The 22,885-nt window shown below is 47.4% G+C and overlaps 1 protein-coding gene across 1 annotated transcript; it reads right to left on the bottom strand.

The window, feature by feature from the left end:
* Positions 1–1,296: 1,296 nt before the first annotated feature.
* On the bottom strand, positions 1,297–19,538 carry OASL (2'-5'-oligoadenylate synthetase like). The gene is made up of 6 exons (XM_047088305.1): positions 19,341–19,538; positions 15,502–15,784; positions 14,163–14,338; positions 6,620–6,861; positions 3,357–3,504; positions 1,297–2,321 (listed from the first exon to the last, which is right to left on the bottom strand). Exons 1-6 carry the CDS (start codon positions 19,536–19,538, stop codon positions 1,821–1,823), a joined length of 1,548 nt encoding a protein of 515 aa, XP_046944261.1. The 3' UTR covers positions 1,297–1,820.
* Between the last annotated feature and the right edge of the window lie 3,347 nt (positions 19,539–22,885).

Here is a 22,885-nt window from a genome sequence, read left to right on the forward strand (position 1 = left end):
GCGGAGACGCGCAGGGCATTGTGGGGATTGTAGTTCTCAGGCTCAGTCCGCCCTCGGTTCCCCCGGACTGCCCCGAGGGTTTCCTCAAATATGAGAGCTGGAAGAGCGTAAGAGGTGAACTCCATCCTTTTCTTGATGAGGAAAATGAGACCTACAGAGGAAAAAGGAATTGCCTAGGTCATACCAGAACCTTGACTCCAGCCCGGACCTACTGAATCGGAACTTGCATTTAACCGTGATTGCCTGGTGATTGGTGTGCACATTAAAATTCAAGAGGCACAGTCCCGGGTGATTCTGATGCACAGTTTGGTTTTGAAAACATTCTCCAGTTTTTTACCTCAGGACTTCTCCACTCAGCCTGCACATTGGAAACACTTGGGGAGCTTTTACATACTGACTCCTAGGACCCACCCAGGACCGACACATTAGAATCTCTGCAGTTAAGATACTCTGCTATGTAGGATGAACAAAGTGACTTTTGTCTTTGGGATGCTTCTCTTCATGTTTTACCTTTGAGGCTGCGTGTCAGAAATTGTATTAAAATAAACTCTCGGGGTGGTGGGGGGGCCTGGCTGGTTCAGTCGGTAGAGCATGTGACTTGATCTCAGGATTCTAAGTTCAAGCCCCACCCTGGGGCAGAAATTACTTAAAGGAAAAATAAAATCTTAAAAACAAAAACAAAACCTCTTTGGCCTTGGGCTTTTCTATTATGAAAGAGAGGAAGGTGACTTATTCATTCCTTTTTTCTTTTTTAAACAAGAATTTTCCCGTTACAACGTGGGTACTGGGGGCCTTATCAAGAATAAAAGCCGGGGGGTGGACTAGCCTGTCTACCCTATGGAAAGGAGGCAGTTGTTCTGTCCCTTAAGGCAAAAGAGGGTGGGGAATAGGTTACTATTGGTAAATTGCCCAGAGGCTGCTGAGAACCAATTATAAAGTACATTTTATATTCTATAGTAAGGGAGTAGTTCATCAGAAACCAGGGCAAAGGGGAGGAGTAAAAAGGAAACTTTTTACTGGTTGATGGGAGGAAACCTGATCACATGATATCCTCTGATGATAAAGATACTGTTCTTTTCCTCAAGTCCTTGGACCATTATGTACTGTTTGTGTGTGTGCATCAGGAGTTGAAGGGATCGTTTTACACTTCATCGTCCTCGCTGTCCTGGGCTTTGTCTCTGTCTGTCTCAGTTTCCCTGCAGTCCTCGCCTCCCAGAGTTAGGAGGCTCCAATGAGTAAGCAAGAACCACCAGGACGGCATCAGCACCCGTAGAGAGAGATGACGACCACCCAAAGGAGAATAAACAAAGGTTATTTATTTCCAACTTGCTATTGCAAGGGAGTCAGCCAGCATCCCTCGTAAACTGGCAGAGATTCCAAGACAGGGAAAACTTTATAGTGGAAAAAAAGGGAAGGCTTCAGGTATACGCTGATTGAAGCTGTTGGCATGGGGAAGCAGTAGGCAGCTAATTAGAAGCAGGGCCTCCTCTGTGATTGGTTAGGGAGCCTATCTGGATTTTTCTGGTTGGTTCTAAGTTGGAAGTGAGGTCGAATTAGGGAAGCTGGCAGTGATCAACCAAGTCCTGATGATTTGGGGGTGCTTGCTGCAGAGGTGATAGTTTGGCTTCCTGGCCTAGGGGACTGCAGAGGCTGTGGGTCAGAATTCTATTGTCATGTATGGTCTGGCCATCGTCCATCGTATAGCAAGTGTCCCACATCCCTCCTGGCGGGGCTACGCTCACTATTTACAAAGCTGGTGAAGACATGGGACCTCCCCCAGGCGAGAGCTGGAGGAAGTGGTTGATATGCTGAGTCCCGGATTAGTTGGGCAGAAAAGGAAACTTTCCAGCTCTCTTCTCGGAGAGGATGAGGGTATCACTATCCCGGATACCATAGCTCCACAAAGACACCCAATCCTGCAGGACTTGGCCTTGGAACTCCAGCTGCTGCTGACTTGTGGGCAGCCCCTGCTTGTCTTCAATCTGCTGCTTCAGGCCCAGGATGAAGCTTTTGGGGTCAATGGCGTAGGCGTGGCTCCCACCATTGGGATGATTCACAAAGACCTGGATCTCGGGGGAGATGGTCTCCACCAGACAGATGCGGATGTTGGAGAAGACTCCGTAATAGGCCAAGGAGCACCGGCTATTGAGGGGCTGTCGCTTGCCACCAGGCTCCTGGAAGGACAGACGCTGTAGGCCCACACAGCCCCGGCTCTGCCAGATCTTCTCTTTAACCTTCTTTATGGGTTCATAAGGGTTCACCCTGAGGATCAGATCTGAGTAACCCCACTGTTCCACGGTCACTTGGATGTCTCGTGCCCGCTGGAAGGGAGAGAAGAGGGAGAGGGTTAATTCCACCCTCCTCTGACATGCAAAATTTCCCTTTACCCATCCTCGTGTTTCCAACAGCAGTAAACATTTGGGTTGTGCCAACCACCTTCCAGGCCCTGGGCTGGGCACCTGTCACACTCTTCTGAATGCATTTTATTGTCACAGCAGCCCTACGACCTTGGTTCCTATTATCCCATTGTACAGATGAGGAAATTGTGGTCGAGCATGGTTAAATAACTTACTGACCATCACAAAGGTGGTGAGGAGCACCGTGGGTATTTGACCCAAGGTTGGTCAGATTTCAAAGTCTGTTCTGAACCACCATCAGCGGCCACGCTCGAGGGCCTGGCAGTCCCTGGTGGCTGAAGAACACCACCTGGAAGGTGCTGGGGAGGGTTGGACACCAGCTGATCTTTTCAAGAAGGAACATAAGCCCGGAATCCCCAAGTCTTCTGATTTTACAAAATAAAAGTCTTTGCACAACGGTTTTTAGATTCAGGAAAAACCCAGAGGCATATACTTTTCAGTCTATCTGTGGGCCTCAGTTGGCTGGTGGGCCCCACAAAGACCTGGGTGCAAATTCTGGCTCTGCTGCCCCTTTGCAGTGTGATCTTGGTTAATTAACTGAACCTGCCTGAGCCTCAGTTTCTTCATCCCTTGAGGGTAGGGGTTAAGTCTTATTTCTGCACTACTGTTGTTCCATTGCCCCTCCGCACACCAACCCCAAATGCTGGCACAAGAGAGCTGTTGAATTGACTCGCCTGGGCTCAGCTCATGCAAAGAATGCTCGCGAGCATGACTGATTCTCCAGGGGGTTGTGGGAAAGAGAAAGACAAGGAGAACACGAGTTTGTAAGGAAGGCTGAGGCTCAGAGGGTTGAAAAAATGTCCCCGAGTTCACAGAGCTGGTGGGTGCCCCAGCCAGGCTTCCAACTTCCTGACTCCATCGACACAGAAGTAAGTATATGCTATGCAGTTATCCGCTCCCGAGCTTCAAGCCTTTGACAACCCCAAGAGGAGCCATTACCTTCACGGTCCAGCTGGGGACTGGATTCTCCTTGTCGTCATAGCAACAGTTCTGTTTCAGGCACTGGGAGGCCCTCTGAGCGACGATGTCCCATCTGTACCCTTCTGCCACATTGTGGGTGGGGTCAGCTGGATCCAGGATGACAGGCCTGCAACACAGGGAGAGGGTTCCCAGACTCTCTTCCGTCTGGAGGCCCGCAAGCCAGAAAGAATCCTGCTCAAGCGATCATCTGTTCCAACCACTGAGCACGTGCTGTGTCTGGAGCCCTGGGCGGGCTGTCAGGCCGAGAGGACCCAAGAACATTGGTGGAGAAGAAGCGAGTGGGGATGATTACATTTCCAAGAATTCCTCTTGGGGAGAGTTGCGTGCAAGGTGTTTGGGGGGGGGTGTGGAGTGTTGAGATGCCCCAAGGGCATGGGTAGCGATAACAGGTGGGCAGAGCTTTTGTTTTGCTGAGGCTCCATAAGTAAGTTGAAGGCTAGGGCTGCTGAAGTGCTTTGGATGATAGAAACACCACCACCACCACCAACTACTGATATTTATTGAGGCGCTGGGCCACACCCTGTGTGAATTCACCTATTTTAATCCTTCTAACAATTCTGAAAGGCAGCGACTATTGTGTTGCTGTTGTTGCTGTTGTCCCCATTTCACAGAGGAGGGAACTGAGGCACAGACTTCTTTCTGTGAGTTCTCACAGCCAGCAAATGGGTGTTCTCACCCATGGGCTCTGCCTCAGTAGAGCAGGGGTTAGGCTGCCACCAAATGTCTCTCTTCTGTATAAATGGTGAATGAATTTTTAAAGAATATTGGCTTGAAAGAGGTCTAATCGCTTCCTTAAGTGTTGTGGCTTGGCCATATGTGTTGGATGCCAAGCCCATGATTAAGACCTGGCCCTTATACTCCAGGAGCTTTGGGCGTAGAAGGGAGCTGTGACTTTATCCATGACAGAATGCAACATCCCTGCATCCCTGAAATAATCCTGCCTGAAAAAGGGGGAGGTGCCAGGCTGTCCTAGAGGGTGAGATCACCTGACCCAAAGTGACCCACCAGGTGACCTGACACATAGGGCCTGTGCCCAATGGGTAGACTAGTTTCCTCTGGGGATTGGGCCAGGGATGATGCAGGTTCTTCATCAAACGGAAGTAAGAGAGGAACAGGGCAGGTGTGGGGAGAGCAGCAGAGGTCATGGGAAGAAAGAGGGCGTGGGGACCACGAGAGAGACACAGAAAGAGGGTGTCTGCAGGTTTGCCTTGGGTCCCAGTGGCTTTCTAACCTCACATTCCTGGGAATCCTTATAATAAAAATCCCCTTCTCATCAGGAGATTGGGGTTTTCTTCCTTGTAAAGAAATAAAAAGACCCAATACTCATATAAGGGAACAATAAATATTGCTTGCAGCTACCTAGAGCTGATGTAAAGACTTGTTTCAGCTGGGTGTCCCCAGAAGTAGGTGCCAAGAGCAGGATCTGAGTGCTAGGGGTTTATTTGGAAGGGTATGTGGGGAAGCACCACATGTGGGGAAGGATATGTGGGCCACCGGCGGTCAGTTCCACTGCAGGGCCTCTGGGAAACAGTGTAGCACACGTGATCCAGACAGAGTCCTCCCATCTGAGACAGGAGGGAGCTGGGGTATTTATCCCCCAGCTTCCACCAGTCATTAGGGGAGGCTGAAAACCCTCAGGCAAAGGGACCCAAGTGCTGACGCTTTAGGTTGAGCCAGCCTTCGCTGAAATGGTTGATGGCCCAGGGCTTGGGGGCGGGCGCTGGTGCTTTTCCTAGAGCTACATGTGCTCCAACGGCGTGAGCTACAATAATGAACATTTCCCCGGCATCTACCATAGACTGCACCCCGTAGGCCCTTCAGACTCTGACCCTTACAACAGCCTGCACAGTGGGTGCCAGTTTCTCCTGTTTTCCAGATGAGGAGCTGAGGCTCACAGAGGTGAGACAAAAAGGCAGGACTGGGATGACACCTGGCTCTCCGTGATTCTTTCCGTTTTTCCGTGCTGTCGCTAAAACGCACCAAAATGGGCTTTTGGAAGCCAGAGAGGAAAGCAGGGCGAGGTTCCTTGAGGGACAGGGAAACGCCCCTCAACCCCTCAGGGCCCCTGCGAGTTTGAAAGGTGGCCAACTTTTTTTTTTTTTTTTTTTAGTTTGGATACCATTAATTTATTATAAAAGAGAGACATGAAAATTATTTACACGATGGAAGATTTCGCAACTTCACTGGAACAGACAGCTTCACTTCACGCCATTTCAATAATGATTTGTTTCAGTCTACATACTTTCCGTCTCTAAATAAGAGATAATCCATCTCTAAATAAGAGATGCCACCATCTCTAAATAAGAGATAATCCTTGACGAGGCACCTGGGTGGCTCAGTGGGTTGAGCATCCCACTTCGGCTCAGGTCATGATCTCACGGTTGATGAGTTCAAGCCCCACATCCGGCTCTGTGCAGACAGCTCAGAGTCTGGAGCCAGCTTCGGATTCTGTGTCTCCCTCCCTCTCTGCCCCTCTCTCGCTCATGCTCTCTCTCTCGCTCTCTCCAAAATAAATGAACATTAAAAAAATTTTTTAGGGGCGCCTGGGTGGCTCAGTTGGTTAAGCATCCGACTTCGCTCAGGTCACGATCTCACAGTTCGTGAGTTCGAGCCCCACGTCGGGCTCTGTGCTGACAGCTTGGAGCCTGGAGCCTGCTTCAGATTCTGTGTCTCCCTCTCTCTGCCCCTCACCCGCTCACACTCTGTCTCTCTCTGTCTCTCAAACATAAATAAACATTAAAAAAATTTTTTTAATTTTTTTTTTTTTTAAAGAAATAATCCTTGTCATCTAGAACTACTTTGGTGCCTCCATATTCTGGAAGAAGAACTTTATCTCCAACTTTCACATTGACTGGTTGAATCTCTCCATCCTTTCCTTTAGATCCCCATCCACCGGCCACCACTGTTGCTTGCAATCCTTCTCCTTGAGATTTTTCTGTAAGCACAATGCCTCAGTGGATTACAATTTCGGCGGGACCCCTTTCAACTAAAACTCGGTCCAAGAGGGGAAGAAACTTTCTAAATGCCTGTTCTGCCATCACTCCGGCCGCCCCAGTTGGTACTCCGAAAGACGGCCACCTGGAGGTGTGCCCCGAGTCACTGTGAGATTCCGGTTCAGTTTTACTACTTGATAAAGCCCAGCCAATCAGTGCGACACCGCTTTTGCCTCCCTTCTCTCTCCAGTCTCCGTGGGATGTGGTGAGCAAGCAGGGGCCCAGTACCTGTCTCCTTTGAACTGTTTTCTGACAAAGCCCTTGATGAGTGGGTTCTGGAATGTGTAGTACTTGGTCCAGTAGATGCAGAGGAACTCATACTCCTGGAGCAGCTCCATCACAGTGGCAAAGCCCTCGTCCAGCCTGAAGCTCTCGTCCTCCTGGGCACCTACTTCCCAGGCGTAGATAGTCAGCAGCTCAAGGGCATAGACAGGGGGCAGCGCCGCCCTTGGGCACTTGGCTTTCACGTACTGTAGAAAGAGACCCGGGAGAGAGAGACCCCAAGGTTGTGTGTCAGGATCCGCTCTGGACGGACCACAAACTGGAAAACCCAACTTCCTGTGTCAGCTCTGCGACCTACCGGCTGTGTGATCCTGGCCAGTCACTTTCCCTTTCGGGCCCTACATGATTTTCCTGGTTTTAGACTTAAGGGGCTCGTTCAGTTGGCCCAGTGGGTTTCAAAGTATGTTTTTTTTTAAGGTTTTATTTAAAGAATTTTTAAGATATTTATTTTCAAAGACAGAGACAGAGACAGAGAGAGCAGGGGGAGGGGCAGAGAGAGAGAGAAAGAGAAAGACACACACACACACACACACACACACACACACACAGAATCCCAAGCAGGCTTTGTGCTGTCAGCCCTGAGCCTGATGTGGGGCTCGCGAACCCTGAGATCATGACCTGAGACTAAATCAAGTCACTTTAACGAACTGAGCCACCCAGGCACCCCTTAGAAGATTTTATTTTTAAGCAATCTCTACACCCTACACGTGGGGCTTGAACCCACAACCCCGAGATCAAGAGTTGCATCTCTCAAACTAGGCTTGACATAACCCCTGGTGTGGACTTACAGAGAGATGTCCCACGGAGTGAGGGGTGGGACTCTGCTACTAGATCCCAGCCTAAGCAGCTCAATTTCTATCTCTCTTAGTGTACTGGGCTTCTGAAAGTTTTCCTTCAAAGAAAAGTCTTCTTAGCTGATAGAAAAAAAAAGGGAGGGGTGGGAGGTATGTATAGAATTTGTCAATAGCTGAGATTCTGTGGGGAACGCAGAATGCTCTAGCAGGCATCTCTTTCTTCTCCATTGTATAGCGGCGATGCTGGTTGGAGGATGGGATTAGCATCCCCCTCAACTCCAGGGTGGGTCCTGACTGGACAGGGTCATCAGCATAAACCTATTCCCCTTGCTGAGTGATTGGTTCAAGAGAAGCTTGTGATGTGAGCTGGCAATGTGAGTGAAGCCCAGGGGGGCTGAAAGGACAGAAATCTTCTCCCATGTGTGGATGTGAGGGCAGAAATAGCTGTGGCCATTTTGCCATCCTGAGGTTAAATCAGCCTGAAATCTGAGTTGGGAGAGAGAGAGAGAGAGAGAGAACTTGAGGCAATTCTAGAGAAAACAGACCTGGAGAACCCCCCCCCCCCCAACAGTGCCTGAAACCCCATCCCCACTGTTACAGGTTTTCACACATGAGCTGATAATTCTCCTTGGTGTTTAAGTCAGTCTGAGTTGGTTTTTCTCTTACTTGCAAAAGAAAGCATCTTAACTTAAGCATCTTAAAGAAAAGCATCTTTTCTTAAAAAGAAAGCATACCAGTCACTTCTTGTCTAAACAATTTTTCTAGTATTCACTTAGAAAATGAAAATTTCGAGGGGAAGGAAAAAAAAAAAAAGGACGTTAGAGTGGGAGAGAGCCAAAGCATAAGAGACTGTTAAAAACTGAGAACAAACTGAGGGTTGATGGGGGGTGGGAGGGAGGGGAGGGTGGGTGATGGGTATTGAGGAGGGCACCTTTTGGGATGAGCACTGGGTGTTGTATGGAAACCAATTTGTCAATAAATTTCATATATAAAAAAAATAAATAAAATAAAATGATACTGAACAACAACAACAAAAAAAATTAAAAAGAAAAAAAAAAGAAAATGAAAATTTCTGTCAAACATCCAGCTATTTGGTTTGTGGATGTGAAATTGACATCTTGCCCTGTGGCCACTAACACCCCATAGTCAAAGGGGGAAAAAAAACCCTACTTCGACCTTGAAACAAACAAAAACAGGTCATCTAAAGGATAACAACTTTATTCTCAACTTTTAGAAGCATTTTTCATTGAATTAAAATTTATTTACAAATTGGGGCGCCTGGGTGGCTCAGTCGGTTGAGCGTCCGACTTCGGCTCAGGTCATGATCTCACAGTCCGTGGGTTCGAGCCCCGCGTCGGGCTCTGGGCTGATGGCTCAGAGCCTGGAGCCTGTTTCCGATTCTGTGTCTCCCTCTCTCTCTGCCCCTCCCCCACTTGCACTCTGTCTCTCTCTGTCTCAAAAATAAATAAACATTAAAAAAAATTTATTTACAAATTAATGAATTTGTTTTCATAACATTTTTTGAATTCACACTTAAAACTCAAGACTAATGTAATTTTGTTAAGAATTCAAACTCATAGCAATACAATTTATTTTCTCCAGTATTAGGGAGATTTTACTAGTGGGATTCTTTTTTTAAAAGCTTATTTATTTATTTATTTATTTTGAGAGAGAGAGAGCTGGGGAGGGGCAGAGAAAGAGGGAGAGGGAGAATCCCAAGCAGGCTCCACATTGACAGAGCAGAGCCGGACGTGGGGCTCAAGCCCATGGACCGAGAGATCATGGCCTGAGCTGGAGTCTGATGCTTAATCACCTGATCCATCCAGGTGCCCCTGCTAGTGGGATTCTTAAAATTTAGATGATAAATATAATGCAGAATGCCTGTAATCCTAAGATGTAAGCCTTAGGGAACACGAGCCCCTTCATTCTCTTAGGAGCTTCAACAGACTATTTAATGGTACAAAGAAAAACAACAAAACAAAACAAAACAAAAAAACCCAGAAGAAAACATCTGTGTTCCCTTCCAGGGCTGATCTTCAGAGATACTTTGCTTTCTCCGTGTTCAGAATGTTTCTGACTCTTGCAATGGAGCCGTCTGAGATATGTCATGACCTTTCTAGATATGATAAATGTGAGAAAATTGCCATTTTTCCATGACCAGACAAACTCTAAACCTAGTCTTGATAATTGTTGTTTCTTTAAACACCTATTATATTTTCCACTGGCTTAAGCCTTTTCTTCTGCAGTCTGATTCCCTGGCAAACTAGCCTGCAAGTTCTTATTTAATAAGTGACTTTTGTCTGTTAGTTTCTTTTTGCAGCAGGAGGTCTGTCTCACTGAGATTGTCCAGGAGGATTGATTTCCCAAACGACCTGAACTGTGTTGCCTGAGAAATGTACCCCATGGGCTTTGACATTTGGACACGCCCCTCTTCCAGCTCCCAGGGTGGACCTTGTGTGGCAACAGCTTTACCCTTGCTGATGTTTCTTTCCACCTTCCCCAATCCGACTGTTTGTACGTCTGATCCTAATTAAGTCTGGTTCTTGGCCAAATCCAATTCTGGTTCGTGTTCTTACTTATTTGTACAGGGCCGTTTATGTCCCTTTTGGTGACAATGACCTGTGCATCTAGTTTTATGGTTTGACCGTTTGGTCTCTATGGGGAGACAGATGATAGGACTTTATTCTCTGCTGGGTGGCAGTTGATGGGACTTTGCTTGTATTTTGCGTCTTTCTCTGTTTCTCTTTTGGTCTGTTTTTTTTTCTTGAGGATTCTGGGATCTCCCAGGAGGCTCACTGTTGTTGTCTTACGGGTTTTTAAATTACTCAAAAAGTTGTCTGCATGTGTGAATATGTGTGCATGTGTGTGCACATGTATACGTGACTCGTGGAAAACAGCCCTATGAGATGAGGAGCTGACTGATGGCTGGATTTCACCCTGTGTTTATTTTTGACCATAATTAAAGTAGTAAAACCAAAAGTGGTAGTTCTTTTTGTTTTTGTATATAAAAGAAGAAAACATTTTACAAAAGAATGATCTGATTACAATATAATCTATTGGTAGGTAGATTTCTTTCTTCCCACTCAGAGATTGGAAATTTATGGAGCATAATTGGGAATAAATTCATATTCCCAAAAGGGGACTGAGGCAGAAGTTCACCAGATTCTTTTATTCCAGAAGCGGATGACTTCATAAAAGCAGATTGCTTAACCAAAGATCAACAAAATGAGAATTAATTACCCAGATTAATGTTCTATTTTTGATGGATATGTGACAAAAAAAAAAAAGACCCATTCTTTCTTCTTAATCTAATTTCTATCCTCAATCTATGGCTATACTTGGGCAAGCTAAGTTTAAACGTTCTTTAAATGACATATTATTCCAACACCTCAGGATAAAAAATGCCTATAAAAATTCCTACCATCGATCATAATCTAACAAATCCTCAGAAAAACAAAGATAATGATGCTGTAAAAGCATAGCATATATAAATTGGCCCTGTTTACAAAACTATTCAGAATGATGGTTAAACATTTACAGAGTGATTTTATTAACTTCTTTTTCATGAATACGTAGCATTTACATAAGTTCAATACAAATTTATCCTTCTTCCTACGAGGATAGGTTTCAATAAGGCAATGTGTCAATTAACCGATAACCAATAATAAATCAAGTTTATAACTAAAATTGTTTTCATGCAAGAAATCTCATGTCATTAGGTGTGAAAATTCCACTATTAAGAATCAAAGACAGGGGTGCCTGGGTGGCTCAGGTAGTTGAGGGCCCAACTCTGATTTTGGCTCAGGTCATGATCCCAGGGTCATGGGATCGAGCCTCACATCAGGCTCTGTGCTGGGCATAGAGCCTGCTTAAGATTCTCTCTCTCTCTCTCTCTCTCTCTCTCTCTCTCTCAGCCCCCTCCCCAGCTCTCTCTCTCTCACACAAATAAATAAAATTAAATTAAAATTAAGAAAAAGAATCAAGGACAGGGGCACCTGGGTGGCTTGGTCAGTTAAGTGTTTGACTCTTGATTTTCAGCTCAGGTCATGATCTCATGGTGGTGAGATCCAGCCCACGTTGGGCTCTGTGCTGGGCATGCAGCCTGCTTAAGATGCTCTCTCTCTCCCCTCTCTCTCTCTCTCTGCCCCCTCTCCCTCAAAAGAATCAAGGACAAAATAAAACAGACCAGAAAGACAGATAATGTATGATTCCATTTAAATGAGGGACCCAGAGAATAGGCCAATTCACAGAGACAGAAGGTCGAATGGTGGTTGCCAATGCCTGGGGAGGAGGAGGATGGGGAGTTACTGTTTACTGGGTGCAGAGTTTCTGCCTGCGAGGATGAAAATGATCTGGGAACAGACAGTGGTGAGGTTTACACAGCATTGTCAATGTAATTAATGTTGCTGAACTGTATACTTAAAATGGCAAAAAAACAAAAAAAAAACCCCAAATGAACAAAAAACCTTGTGTGAAAAGCACAACTAAAACACTGGGAAAAGTCCCATCTTGTTCCCAGAACTGTACTGAATTAAATACTTCCAGATATAAGAAACAAACATCATTTTGTCCGTAAAAGAAAAACAAAAAAAAAACAACAAAAAAAAAAAGCAAGAATAACCCCCTCCTCTTCACACATGGAAATGATGCTTATAAAATCCCTTCCAGAAACTGATCTGATACTGTTGTAAGGCTGATAGAAGCCCAGCATTATATAGATGGCAAAAATAACACTTTGGGGACAGGCTACGAGCATGAACACACTTAGACGTCTCTAAGATCGGTGATAACCTTACAGTCAATTTGAAAGATGAAACCCCCGAGGAGCTAAGTTGCGTGCTCCCTGGTCTCCCACCCCCTAGTTGATGGACTGAAAAGAAGAATGAAATACTTCTGAGCCATGAAAGCACATGACAACTCCTGGGACTTTACAAAGCCTCCAAACAAACAGACAAACAAACAAACAAACAAACTTCAATCTTTTAACCACAGTGAGACTCTAGTTGTGTTTACCAAATAGCATGAGCTCTTTATGTCCTTCTATATTGACCAACACATCTTGCAACACTCAGCTAAACAAAACTAGTTGAACCAAAGATATCAAATCAGTAACACTGAACCAAAAAACTGTTTTAAGAAACCACACGTGATCAAATCCCTGTTTTAAGGGAGAAGGCTTGAACAAAAACAGAAGGGAGGATTGTAGAAGTAAAGCTGATATGTTGTCCCGTGGATATTACAAAAAAAAAAATGTGTATATCTTATGCAGGAAGAAAACATTCAGCGCTCAAGCAAACAGACAAAGCAAGCAAATGAATCATTCTTTTGGGTTCAAATTCTTCAAGTCCACAAAACCTTGCATCATTTCCTGTAAGTAATTGACTCACCAACAAAACCAATTTTATTCTTGGCTTTGGCGATGCTGGTGTGTGAAGATACATCACAACCTTGGTTGATGTGATAATCATGTAAGAAAATGGCTATTTTTCCACCAAGTAACTGCAAACTTACTAACCTTGGAAAGTTTTTAAGTTCTTAATGTTTATTTATTTTTGAGAGAGACACACACACACACACACACACACACACACAGTGTGAGCGGGCGAGAGACAGAGAGAGAGAGGGAGATACAGAATCTGAAACAGGCTTCAGGCTCTGAGCTGTCAGTACAGAGCCTGACCCGGGCCTCGAACCCACGAACTGTGAGATCATGTCCTGAGCCAAACTCGGATGCTCAACCAACTGAGCCACCCAGGAGCCCCTTGATTTTTAAAAAAATAATTTTTTCTTAAAAAAAAACTTCCTTTTTAAAAATGAACAAATCTTTCTAAAATATGACTTTCTGACCATTTATTTATTAAAATTTTTTTCCTTACCATTTTTTTTAAATAAGAAAGCAGCTCAGGGTGCCTGGGTGGCGCAGTCGGTTAAGCGCCCGACTTCAGCCAGGTCACGATCTTGCGGTCCGTGAGTTCAAGCCCCGCGTCAGGCTCTGGGCTGATGGCTCAGAGCCTGGAGCCTGTTTCCGATTCTGTGTCTCCCTCTCTCTCTGCCCCTCCCTCGTTCATGCTCTGTCTCTCTCTGTCCCAAAAATAAATAAACGTTGAAAAAAAAAATCTTTAAATAAGAAAGCAGCTCCCCCCCCCGCCCTGCCCTTTTTCATTTTTGAGTTTGTTTCTGAATTTTCCTTTTGTGATTTTAGAAGACTTGTTCATTTGGATATTTTGGAATATCCTTGGTGCCTTGCAAACTATCACGTGTGAAATCTAAAAAGTAGCTATTAGTGGATATATTTAGTCAATAGTGGTTGTGATAGCAACCCGACCATTTGTGGGGGGAAATTGGTGTGGGCGCAATTAACCAAAACTTTCCTCTGGTTAGTCCTTAACCAGCTGAGATTAACTAATGTCCACAGAACTCAGTGAAGTTGACATTAGCCAACATAGACCGTAACTGGGGTTTTACAAACATTTGTTTACTGAAATACTGTGTGTTCCTTATTTTCCTCCTTCCTTCTCTGTTCCTCTTTCTCCTCCTCCTCCTTTCCCACCTTTCTCCACTGTTTCACTTTACTTTTACAGTTTAAAAGATTAGCAGTTTCTTCCCCCTCCCCCAGTTTCCTGGAATGACAAATCAGCCCCGCCCCCCCCTTCTGCCAGCGACCCCTTCTGCCCCCATCCTGGCAGCCCCCTCACCTGCAGGTACCAGTGTTTTACCAGCCGCAGGAGGCTTTTCAGCTTGGTTGGCCGATGTTTCACAAAGTTCCTCTGCAGCTCGCTGAAGGATGGGGAGAAGTTTCCAGGGTAACCGTGGGCCTCAATCAGACTCACATAGACCTCAGGAGGTGGCTGAGAGTTGGAAACAGAAGGCCCTGAGTGGGAGGAGGCAGAGGTAGAGAGTGGGGATTTAGGAAGCCCCAGGTTGATAAGAGGTCTATGGAGCTAGCCTGCTCATGCATTGGAGTGTCTCTCCAGGGAAACCTGAGACCTCACAGTCTAAGGGAATCAAGGTTTGCCTTGCTTGATTGTACTTCTGGAGAACCAAAAGTGGGCTTTCCACTCCTCGAGTCTCAGAAGACTGTGGTCTTCTCTCCACATCCCAATACCCCAGGTTTCCTTAATGTCTGTTTTGGATTTCTTTCTCGGGGATTTATTCCAAACTCCTGACCCCAGAAGCAGAGAACCAGTTCCAGATAAGAAAGCTGGGCTCCTCAAGCAGTGTGCTGCTGAACTCTGTGCTTTTGTGGCATGCATCACTAATGCATCTGGGCACTCTCTTTCTTGCTCACGTAGGATCCCACTTCTGACACCTTCTCTACAAAGCAACTCCTGGCAACCACTCTAGTTAACAGGAGCTGGCACAAGAGGAAACATGATCATCTGAGGTTGTAGCTGATACTGTTTACTTCAAACATCGAGGACTCTTTGCCTGAGGACAAACCAGAAGTGCTGGGGAGTTAATGGTCCTGGGAAGCAGCCGTCAGCCAAGGGTGACTGCGAAGTTGGGGAATAAACTCCAACATCCCACTTGGGATTCAGTTGAGGGGTACTGTACATGGTGACTTAGAGTTCTCCAGGAGCACAAAGCCCTGTGGTTCATAATGGTGACCTTACGATGCTTCTTTCCTCCCCTGTCCCTCTCCCGTACTTCTCTATCAGCATCTCCTGGGACTGCTTGTCCTCAAACCCTTGTCTCAGGGTCTGCTTCTGAAAAGCACAAACACTACACCTGTGATAAATGCTACAGAAGCACCCCAGATTATGCTTCTAACACATTCCCCTCTGTGGGTCTCGTCTCCTCTTGCAATCATATATTTATCCACATGATTATTTGGTAAACGTTTCCCGAGTTGGGTGACACAGTGGCCCAAGTTGGGCCAGTCCTGGGCCCTGTGGTCGCTGAGCCCCCAGCTCAGAACATGGGTTGAATGGATGAATGCAGGTGTCTGCATGTGGTCATGAATGGGAGGTGAGGGAATCCGGGTCTCCCGGGGAGGGCAAGTGTGTGAATCAGATCGGCTTCCCCTCCCCTTACCCAGGGCCCTGTAGGCAGGCACGACGGTGACAGTGACGAGCTCTGCGGTCTTCCTGGTCTGGATGGTAAAGACGAGGGCGTCGGGGACTCCTTGGACTATTTCCACGTTCTCGAGCCCAAGGGCCAGTAGGTCCCGGCAACACCACAGCTTTTTCCACATCAGACTCAGAACGGCTTGGTGGTACCTGGCCTCCTCCCGGAAGCTGTGGAAACAGCTCAGGAACACCACCAGTTCCACCTCTGAGGTTCTCCTGAGCACCGTGCCGTTCCCAAAGGAGCCTACCTGCGGAACACAGAGCCCCGTCACCCTGAGCCACTGCCCCTGCCAGGCAGTCCCTGAGGCTCTTTATAGGAATTATCCCACGTAATGTCCACCGCAGCCCAGAGGTACGGGTGGGGGTACCGCCATCCCCCTCTTTCCAGGTGAGAAAACTGGACTTTCAAGAGACTAAGTCACTCACCCAGGGTCACACAGTGCACAGAAGGGTCTGGGTCTGAACCCAGGCAGCCGGACCCCAGAGCCTACACTTTTTATTAATGACAACGCATTGCTTCTGAGACGGGGTATTCTCAACCTGTGGAGTGACGCCTCCTCCAAGAAACCTAGTGGCGCCTTCTGTACAGTGCATTCTGAGCCTTCTGGGTGTCTGAGTAATTTCATGACAGTAAAAAGCGGGGCGCAGGATTGCCTGGTGGATAAGAACCGTAGGGCAGCCTGCGGGATGGGGCAGCCTGACTTTGACCCCGATTCTTGCCCTTGTTTCTCAGCTGTGTGATCATCGTGAACCCCCATTTCTCATCTGTGAAATGAGAAGAGTAATGGCACTTGAGTCACTGGGAGGAGACTCAGTGTATCACTGGGATGATACATAAGGCATGGCAAGGGCTTACCACGTGCCCGGAATGCAGGAGGTCAGCAATATATTTCTCATGCTCTTCTTTGTCTAGTGGACTGAGATCGTCCCTTCTCTGCCTGGGATTCTGTTTCCCCATCTGGATGGAAGGGGCCTGAGCTGGACAAGTTGGAAGTGGTCTATTCGATGTTCTGAGAGGCTAGACCTGCTCTCCCACCCCTCCTGCCTCTGTTATACAAAGCCCCACAACTCTCCAGCCTCAGGTTGGGCGGTAGATTTGCTAGTGATGCCCCAGACCTCAAGTTGGCTACCACTTCTGGGGGGTGGAGTCACCAAGGGTTGATTATAATCCAGCTGTCACGGGGTGAACACTCACTATATCACTGAAGGCCCTTTACACATACAGTATCTTTTAATCCTAACACCCGCCGATTGAGGTGGGTACAGGTATGATTGTCCCCAGTGCACAGATAAGAAAACTGAGGCAGTGAGGATTAATCAACTTGCCTTGGACTCAGAGCCAGGAGTCATAGTCAGTCAGATAAAGGGGCAGAAGACAAGGGTGGTTCTTCTCCCTTTCTGTCCTGTGACCCAAGTCTCTGAGGCAGGCCCTGGTTCTGAGGAGAAGACTGCCATCTTTTCTTCCCCCGCCCTTTTGCATTCTCTTCCTTCACTGCGACCCAGCATTTCTGCCCCATTTGGCAGGGCTGGGGATGGAACCCTGCGTGTGAATGAAGGGCTCATCCCCCTGAAAGCTATAGGCTTCCTGCCGTTTTCAGTGGTAAGACCCAGGCAGAGAAGAAAGAATATTCTAGAATAATCTTCATGACTTGCTTCAGCCCGAATCTGTTTAAACCCAACTCGTTCAAGGACAAGCCCAGTAAATCAGGTTTTTGGGGGTGGGTGAGGGGGGGAGAGGGTTTAGGGTCTGAATAAAGCAATATTTCTCATTGACCATTGCTTTTGAACTATCTCTTTTATTTTGTGGTTTCAGGGAGAAGGCAAGGGCCACAGTCTTCGGGCAGAGTTTGAGGGCTGGGTAAATACCACTTCCTGCCATCAAAACTCATCCTCTTTGTAGCATCCTATAGTCTCCGGACCTGCCCCATTTCATCTACTCCATTCTCTGGATTGTTAGGGGTGGGGTAGGCTGGGAGGCTCTGCCTGACTCAGAGCAAGAATTTATAACAACGCTTTTGTTTTTGAGCATGTACCAGGTGCTAATTTTTTTTTTAAGGTTTGTTTATTTTTGAGAGACAGGGCATGAGTGGGGGAGGGGCAGAGAGAGGGGGAGACACAGAATCCGAAGCAGGCTCCAGGCTCTGAGCTGTCAGCACGGAACCCAACACGGGGCTCGAACCCATGAACCGTAAGATCATGACCTGAGCTGAAGTCGGATGCTTAACCGACTGAGCCACCCAGGCGCCCCCAGGTGCTAATCTTTTAGCTTTTAGCTTTTGCTGGACAAGGAGGAAATGGTGATGAGGAGGCAGAAGCTTGAGGGAGAAGAGGAGTTAAGATCACGCAGCTGGTAAAGAAAACATGCCAAGAGTCAAACCCAGGTCTGTGGAAATCATACGGCCCCAGGCTCTAGGCGCTAGGGGTGGGTGTAAGGAAGGGCTAGGGACCTGAGATTTCTAAATCCTTCCCTGAGGTGGCTGCCCCTGGAGACAGAACTAGAGCACTGGGCTGGAAGTCAGGTGCCCTAATTCTAGTCTTGCTTTTGCCACGAGCTCTCTGTGTGAACTTGGGACATCTATCACCCTCTCTGTGCTTCAGTTTCCTTCATTTTTAAACAAAGGTGTGGCTGAGACTGTCTGATTCTCCAGGGCCGTTCTCGCTTTGACCTTCTTGAATTTTGACTCTAGCCAGGTCAAGAGGCAGCTGAAGGAAGGGCTTGGGGGGACATCTCAGTGAGGGCAGCCTGGAGTCCCGGCTGTGGAACCAGATAGATCCTGGTTCAAATCCCGGCCCCACCACTAGCTGTGTGACCTTGGGTAAGTCACCTCGCCTCTCTGAGCTTCCGTTAAAGAAAACTTCTTTTTTTTTTTAAGGTTATTTTCTTTCTTTTGAAGGCTTCATTTAATTTTTTTTTTAATTTACATCCAAATTAGTTAGCATATAGTGCAACAATGATTTCAGGAGTAGATTCCTTAGTGCCCTTTACCCATTTAGCCCATCCCCCCCCCCACAACCCCCCCCCCGTAACCCTCAGTCTGTTCTCCATATTTATGAGTCTTTTCTGTTTTGTCCCCCTCACTGGTTTTACATTACTTTTGTTTCCCTTCCCTTATGTTCATCTAAGAAAACTTTTTTCATCTAAAACTTAAAACGTAGAAGAATAGAAAGAGAACACAACGAGCACTCATAGATCCAGCCAGTGAGATTCAACAGGTTTACACTTCTCGCCACATTTGCATCATCAAAAACACTTTAAAGCAGATTACAGATACTTTTTCCCTGAATACTTTAGGGAGCACATTTCCTCCCATAACCGCCAAACTGTTACACCTAATAAAGTCAACAATGGCTGCCTTAGATTACCTAATATCCAGGCTGTATTAAAATGTCCTTAATTGTCCCCACACTGTTATTTTCCAGATGGTCTACTTCACACCTGGATCCAATCAGAGACCTCGCATTGCATTTGGTCACTAGGAACCTTAAGCCTCCATTGTGCTCATCTGTAAAATGGGCAAAGGACAGTGCGTACCTCACAGGGTGCATGGATTAGAGACAGGGTATGTTAAGGGTTTGGGCTAGTGAACTACAATCACTAGTTTCCTTATCAGGCTTGTTCGGCTCAAGGCAGACAGTACGTACGTACGTACTACAGGGTGCACGCGGCTAGCTGGGGTGTCCTGACGTGTCAGCAGCGCGGGCTGAGGATAACGAGGCAAGACGTCCCCAAGCATCCTCTGTCGCGAGGACCCCCATGCTGCCTTTGCCGGGCCCTGGCCTGTGGATGGGAGGGACCAGTCTCACCTTGACCACCTTCAGCACCCGCGCTTCCTGGTCCAGCCCATGCTCCCCCTCAAAGTGCTCTTCCCTTAGGAATTTTTGCACCGTCCGCACGGCCTCCAGGACCTCTTCTTTCCAGTCCCGGCTGGGCTGCAGCCACTGAGTCACGAAGGAGTCCAGCCGGGAGGCAGGGGTGTCATAGAGCTCTGGGGTCGGCGCCATCTCTGAATGAGGAGAGTACCACTGGGGCACAGATTTATAGCCACGCACCTACCCAGCTCCCTGCACACACCCACTTCTTTAAGGGGGCTCCCCCTCGGCTGGCTGCCAGCGTCCTGTGGGATAAAGGGACCAGAGAGGAGACGGAACCAGGGGTGTCTGGGCTGACCTGGGTTCCTCTTCTTGGAGACCCCTGGCCGCGGCGAGGACACTGAGGGACAGCGAGCCAAGCTGGGAGATCTGGGGCCACCTTAAAATGCTTGGCTTCCAGTCCACCTTTATGCTGTTGGTTTCGATTCTCAGCTTTTAGAGTTTCTAGAGTTTCCCTTTCATGACGTTTGGAAACTGAAATTGGCTTGGGTTTGGCCCCAGAGGAGGCAACTCTCCCAGTAGGTCAGAGTGGGATGGCATCCATCGGCCCGGCCACCCCCTCTTGTCACACAAAAATGAGGCTCAGAAAGAAAAGGGACTTGTGGTCGGTCAGGGTGAGCCAGGGGAACCCCAGAGTCCGGCAGAATAGACTGCCCGCCACACTCTTAACTTCTGTGACCCTCGCATAATTCATCTGTGAAAAATAATGCTAACCCACCCCCTAGGAGGTTGTGCAGATGAAGCACTGAGCATTGAGCACAGAGAGCACCCTGTAAATGCAAATATTATGATTCAGTCACTAAACACCTATTGAATGCCTGCTAGGTGCCAGATGCTGCGTTAAAAAGACAATGAGATGTAGTTCCTGTCCCAGGGGCTCCCAGAGCAGTAGGGGAGCCGGACAAGAGACTCTGAGAGTCCAGTGTGAGCCTTAAAAGACCGGGGACGCGGCCAGAAGGGAGAGGGCGTTCCAAGAACAAAGTAAAAGTCCGAACGATCCCGGTGTGTGCCAGGGACTCAGCTGTCAACTATGTGTTGGCACAGAAGGTAAAGGGGGGGGAGAGGAGAGGGATGGGCCTGGACAGTTGGGCAGGACACTTGGCCATTCATTCGTTTATTCAGCAAATATTGATTAGCTACTACGTGCCAGGCAGGTGCTGGGGATACAGCAGTGAAGAGACAAAAATCCCTGCCTGCAGAGGGCTTGCATTCTGATGGTGGGGACAGAGAATAAACAGGATAACTATGTCAAATTTTATAGTAAATAAGATGGTGAGAAATGCTAAGGAGAAAAACAGAGCAAAGCAAGAGGTTAAGAGGTACCCGGTGTGTGTGCGTGTATGACTGTTTAGATGTTCGGTCTTAAATGACGTGGTTGGAAAGGCCTGAAAAGGAGATATTTGAGCAAAGACATGAAGGAGGCGAAGAGTGAGCCACATATATGCTAGAGGGAAGAGGCTCATTCGTGGCAGAAGGAGCAGCAGGTGCAAAGGTCCTGTGGTATCAATGTGCCTGGTGGGTTTGAGGAAAAACAGCATGACTGGAAGGGAATGACCAAAGGGGGAGAGCGGGAGGGGATGAGGTTTAAGTGGCAAAGGGTGGGGGAGTAAATGCTATGGGATCTTCAAGACCACTGGGCCTGACTTTTACTCTGAATGAAATGGGGAGCCACTGGAGAGTTTCAAGCAGAGGAGTGACATGGTCTGACTTTTTTTTTTTTTAAGTTTATTTATTTATTCTGAGAGAGGCAGAGACAGCGCGAATGGGGTTGGGACACAGAGAGAGGGAGAGAGAGAGAATCCCAAGCAGGCTCCATGCTGTGGTCACAGAGTCCGATGCGGGGCTCCAACTCACGAAACCTCGAGATTCTGACCTGAGCTGAAGTCGGATGCTTAACTGTCTGAGCTGCCCAGGCGCCCCTCTCCTGTGTTATTTAAATGTGAATCCTAGACATGACATCATTTCCCTGCGTATATTTTGAATATAAACAAGTCTTGCTAATGGATAGAATATGATGTGAGACAAAGACTGGACTCAAGGACCACTTGGAAGCTTGGGGTTTAACAACTGGAAGGATGGAATTGTCCTTAACTGAGTCGGGAAAGACTGGGAAGGGCGTGTTGTGGAATGCCTCTAACCCTCAGGATTCTCACCTGTAAAATGGGAGAGAAGATGTTAATCCTACTCCTCCATCTAACTTCCCGGGTTGGGGTGGGGGATAGGGATTCAATGACATCATGGTGGTAGAGACTCTTGGTGTCAATGCCATGTCGACGCATGGAACTATGAATTTAGTGAGGAACAGAGAAAAAGAATTTTACTGAGCTGCAGAAGCAGATCTTAGTCAAGGCTTTGGGGCACACCTGATCCGCTGTGATCTGCTCAATTTAGACTGATGAAAGGCTGGGGGGGGATTTGATTTTTTTAAAAGGGCAGGTCTAACAGCCCCCCCCCCCCCCCGCAGTGTCTCTCCCTGGGGCTGTGTAAGGGCTTTGGATTCTCTCTTGCTATGCGTGGCTCCAGTGCTCCATTGTCTGCGTGGAGGGGTGTCTTTTTACTCACCTGTAGACTTGAGCTGAGGCTGATCTGTTCCGATTGCATTTCTGCTTAGATGTTCACCCTTATTTAACTATACTGGGAACTGGTCCCACCCACCAGGACTCAAAATCTGATAGGCGAAGTAAAGCCAGTAGATGGATTCTATGCTGGGTCAGCTGATTCCTTTGGGTGGTTAGGTTTGGACAGATGAGTGAAGCTATTGGGTGGGAGCATGGAATGGTCTACGACTCCAGCACCGGGCTTGTATGGGGGAGAATGGGCAATCTCAAAGAATGAGACGTAGCTGGGGGACGGGTGGGGGAGCATTCCAAACCATGTGGTCTCCAAAACAGACCTGGCTTGAGACCGTCAGGAAGATAATAGGGAAGAATTCAAAGTCATTCTTTGGTTCGTTTGTTTGTTCAGCAAGTACGTGCTGAACATGTACATCAGGCCAGCAGCATTCTAGACCACGGGGACACAGGAATAAGGCTCTTGTCAAGTCTCTTTAAATCAGGGAGACTTATGATCCCCACATGGGAACACAATGAGGGTCCCAAGTGCTTTCACGGAAGGTCTGACCTGGGTGTAGCGGCAGAAAATGACTCGGAAGGCTTGTTGGGACACAGATGGCTGAGTCCCACCACCAAGAACTGACTCGGGTGAATCCGACATAGTTGTTGAGAAATCTCATTTCTAAGATGTTCCCAGGGGATATGCCAATTCTGCTGGTCTGGGGTCCATACTTGGAGATTGACTTAGAGATGTGCGTGTTGAAAGACGAAAGCATGGGGAAAGGAATAGTTGATTCGCAGTCATGGAGGTATGATCCGGCATTCAGTGCTCTGGAGATGCAAGGGTTTGGGCACATCTGGTGTGTTTTGAGAGTGGTGAGGCGAGATTAAGAGGTAAGCAAGGGCTAAATTGTCAAGGACCTTGAA

The sequence above is a fragment of the Lynx rufus genome, unplaced genomic scaffold (assembly GCF_022079265.1).
Source record: "Lynx rufus isolate CCGP_SWC_20201006 ecotype Redwood Valley unplaced genomic scaffold, mLynRuf1.p SCAF_24, whole genome shotgun sequence".
Classification (NCBI taxonomy): domain Eukaryota; kingdom Metazoa; phylum Chordata; class Mammalia; order Carnivora; family Felidae; genus Lynx; species Lynx rufus.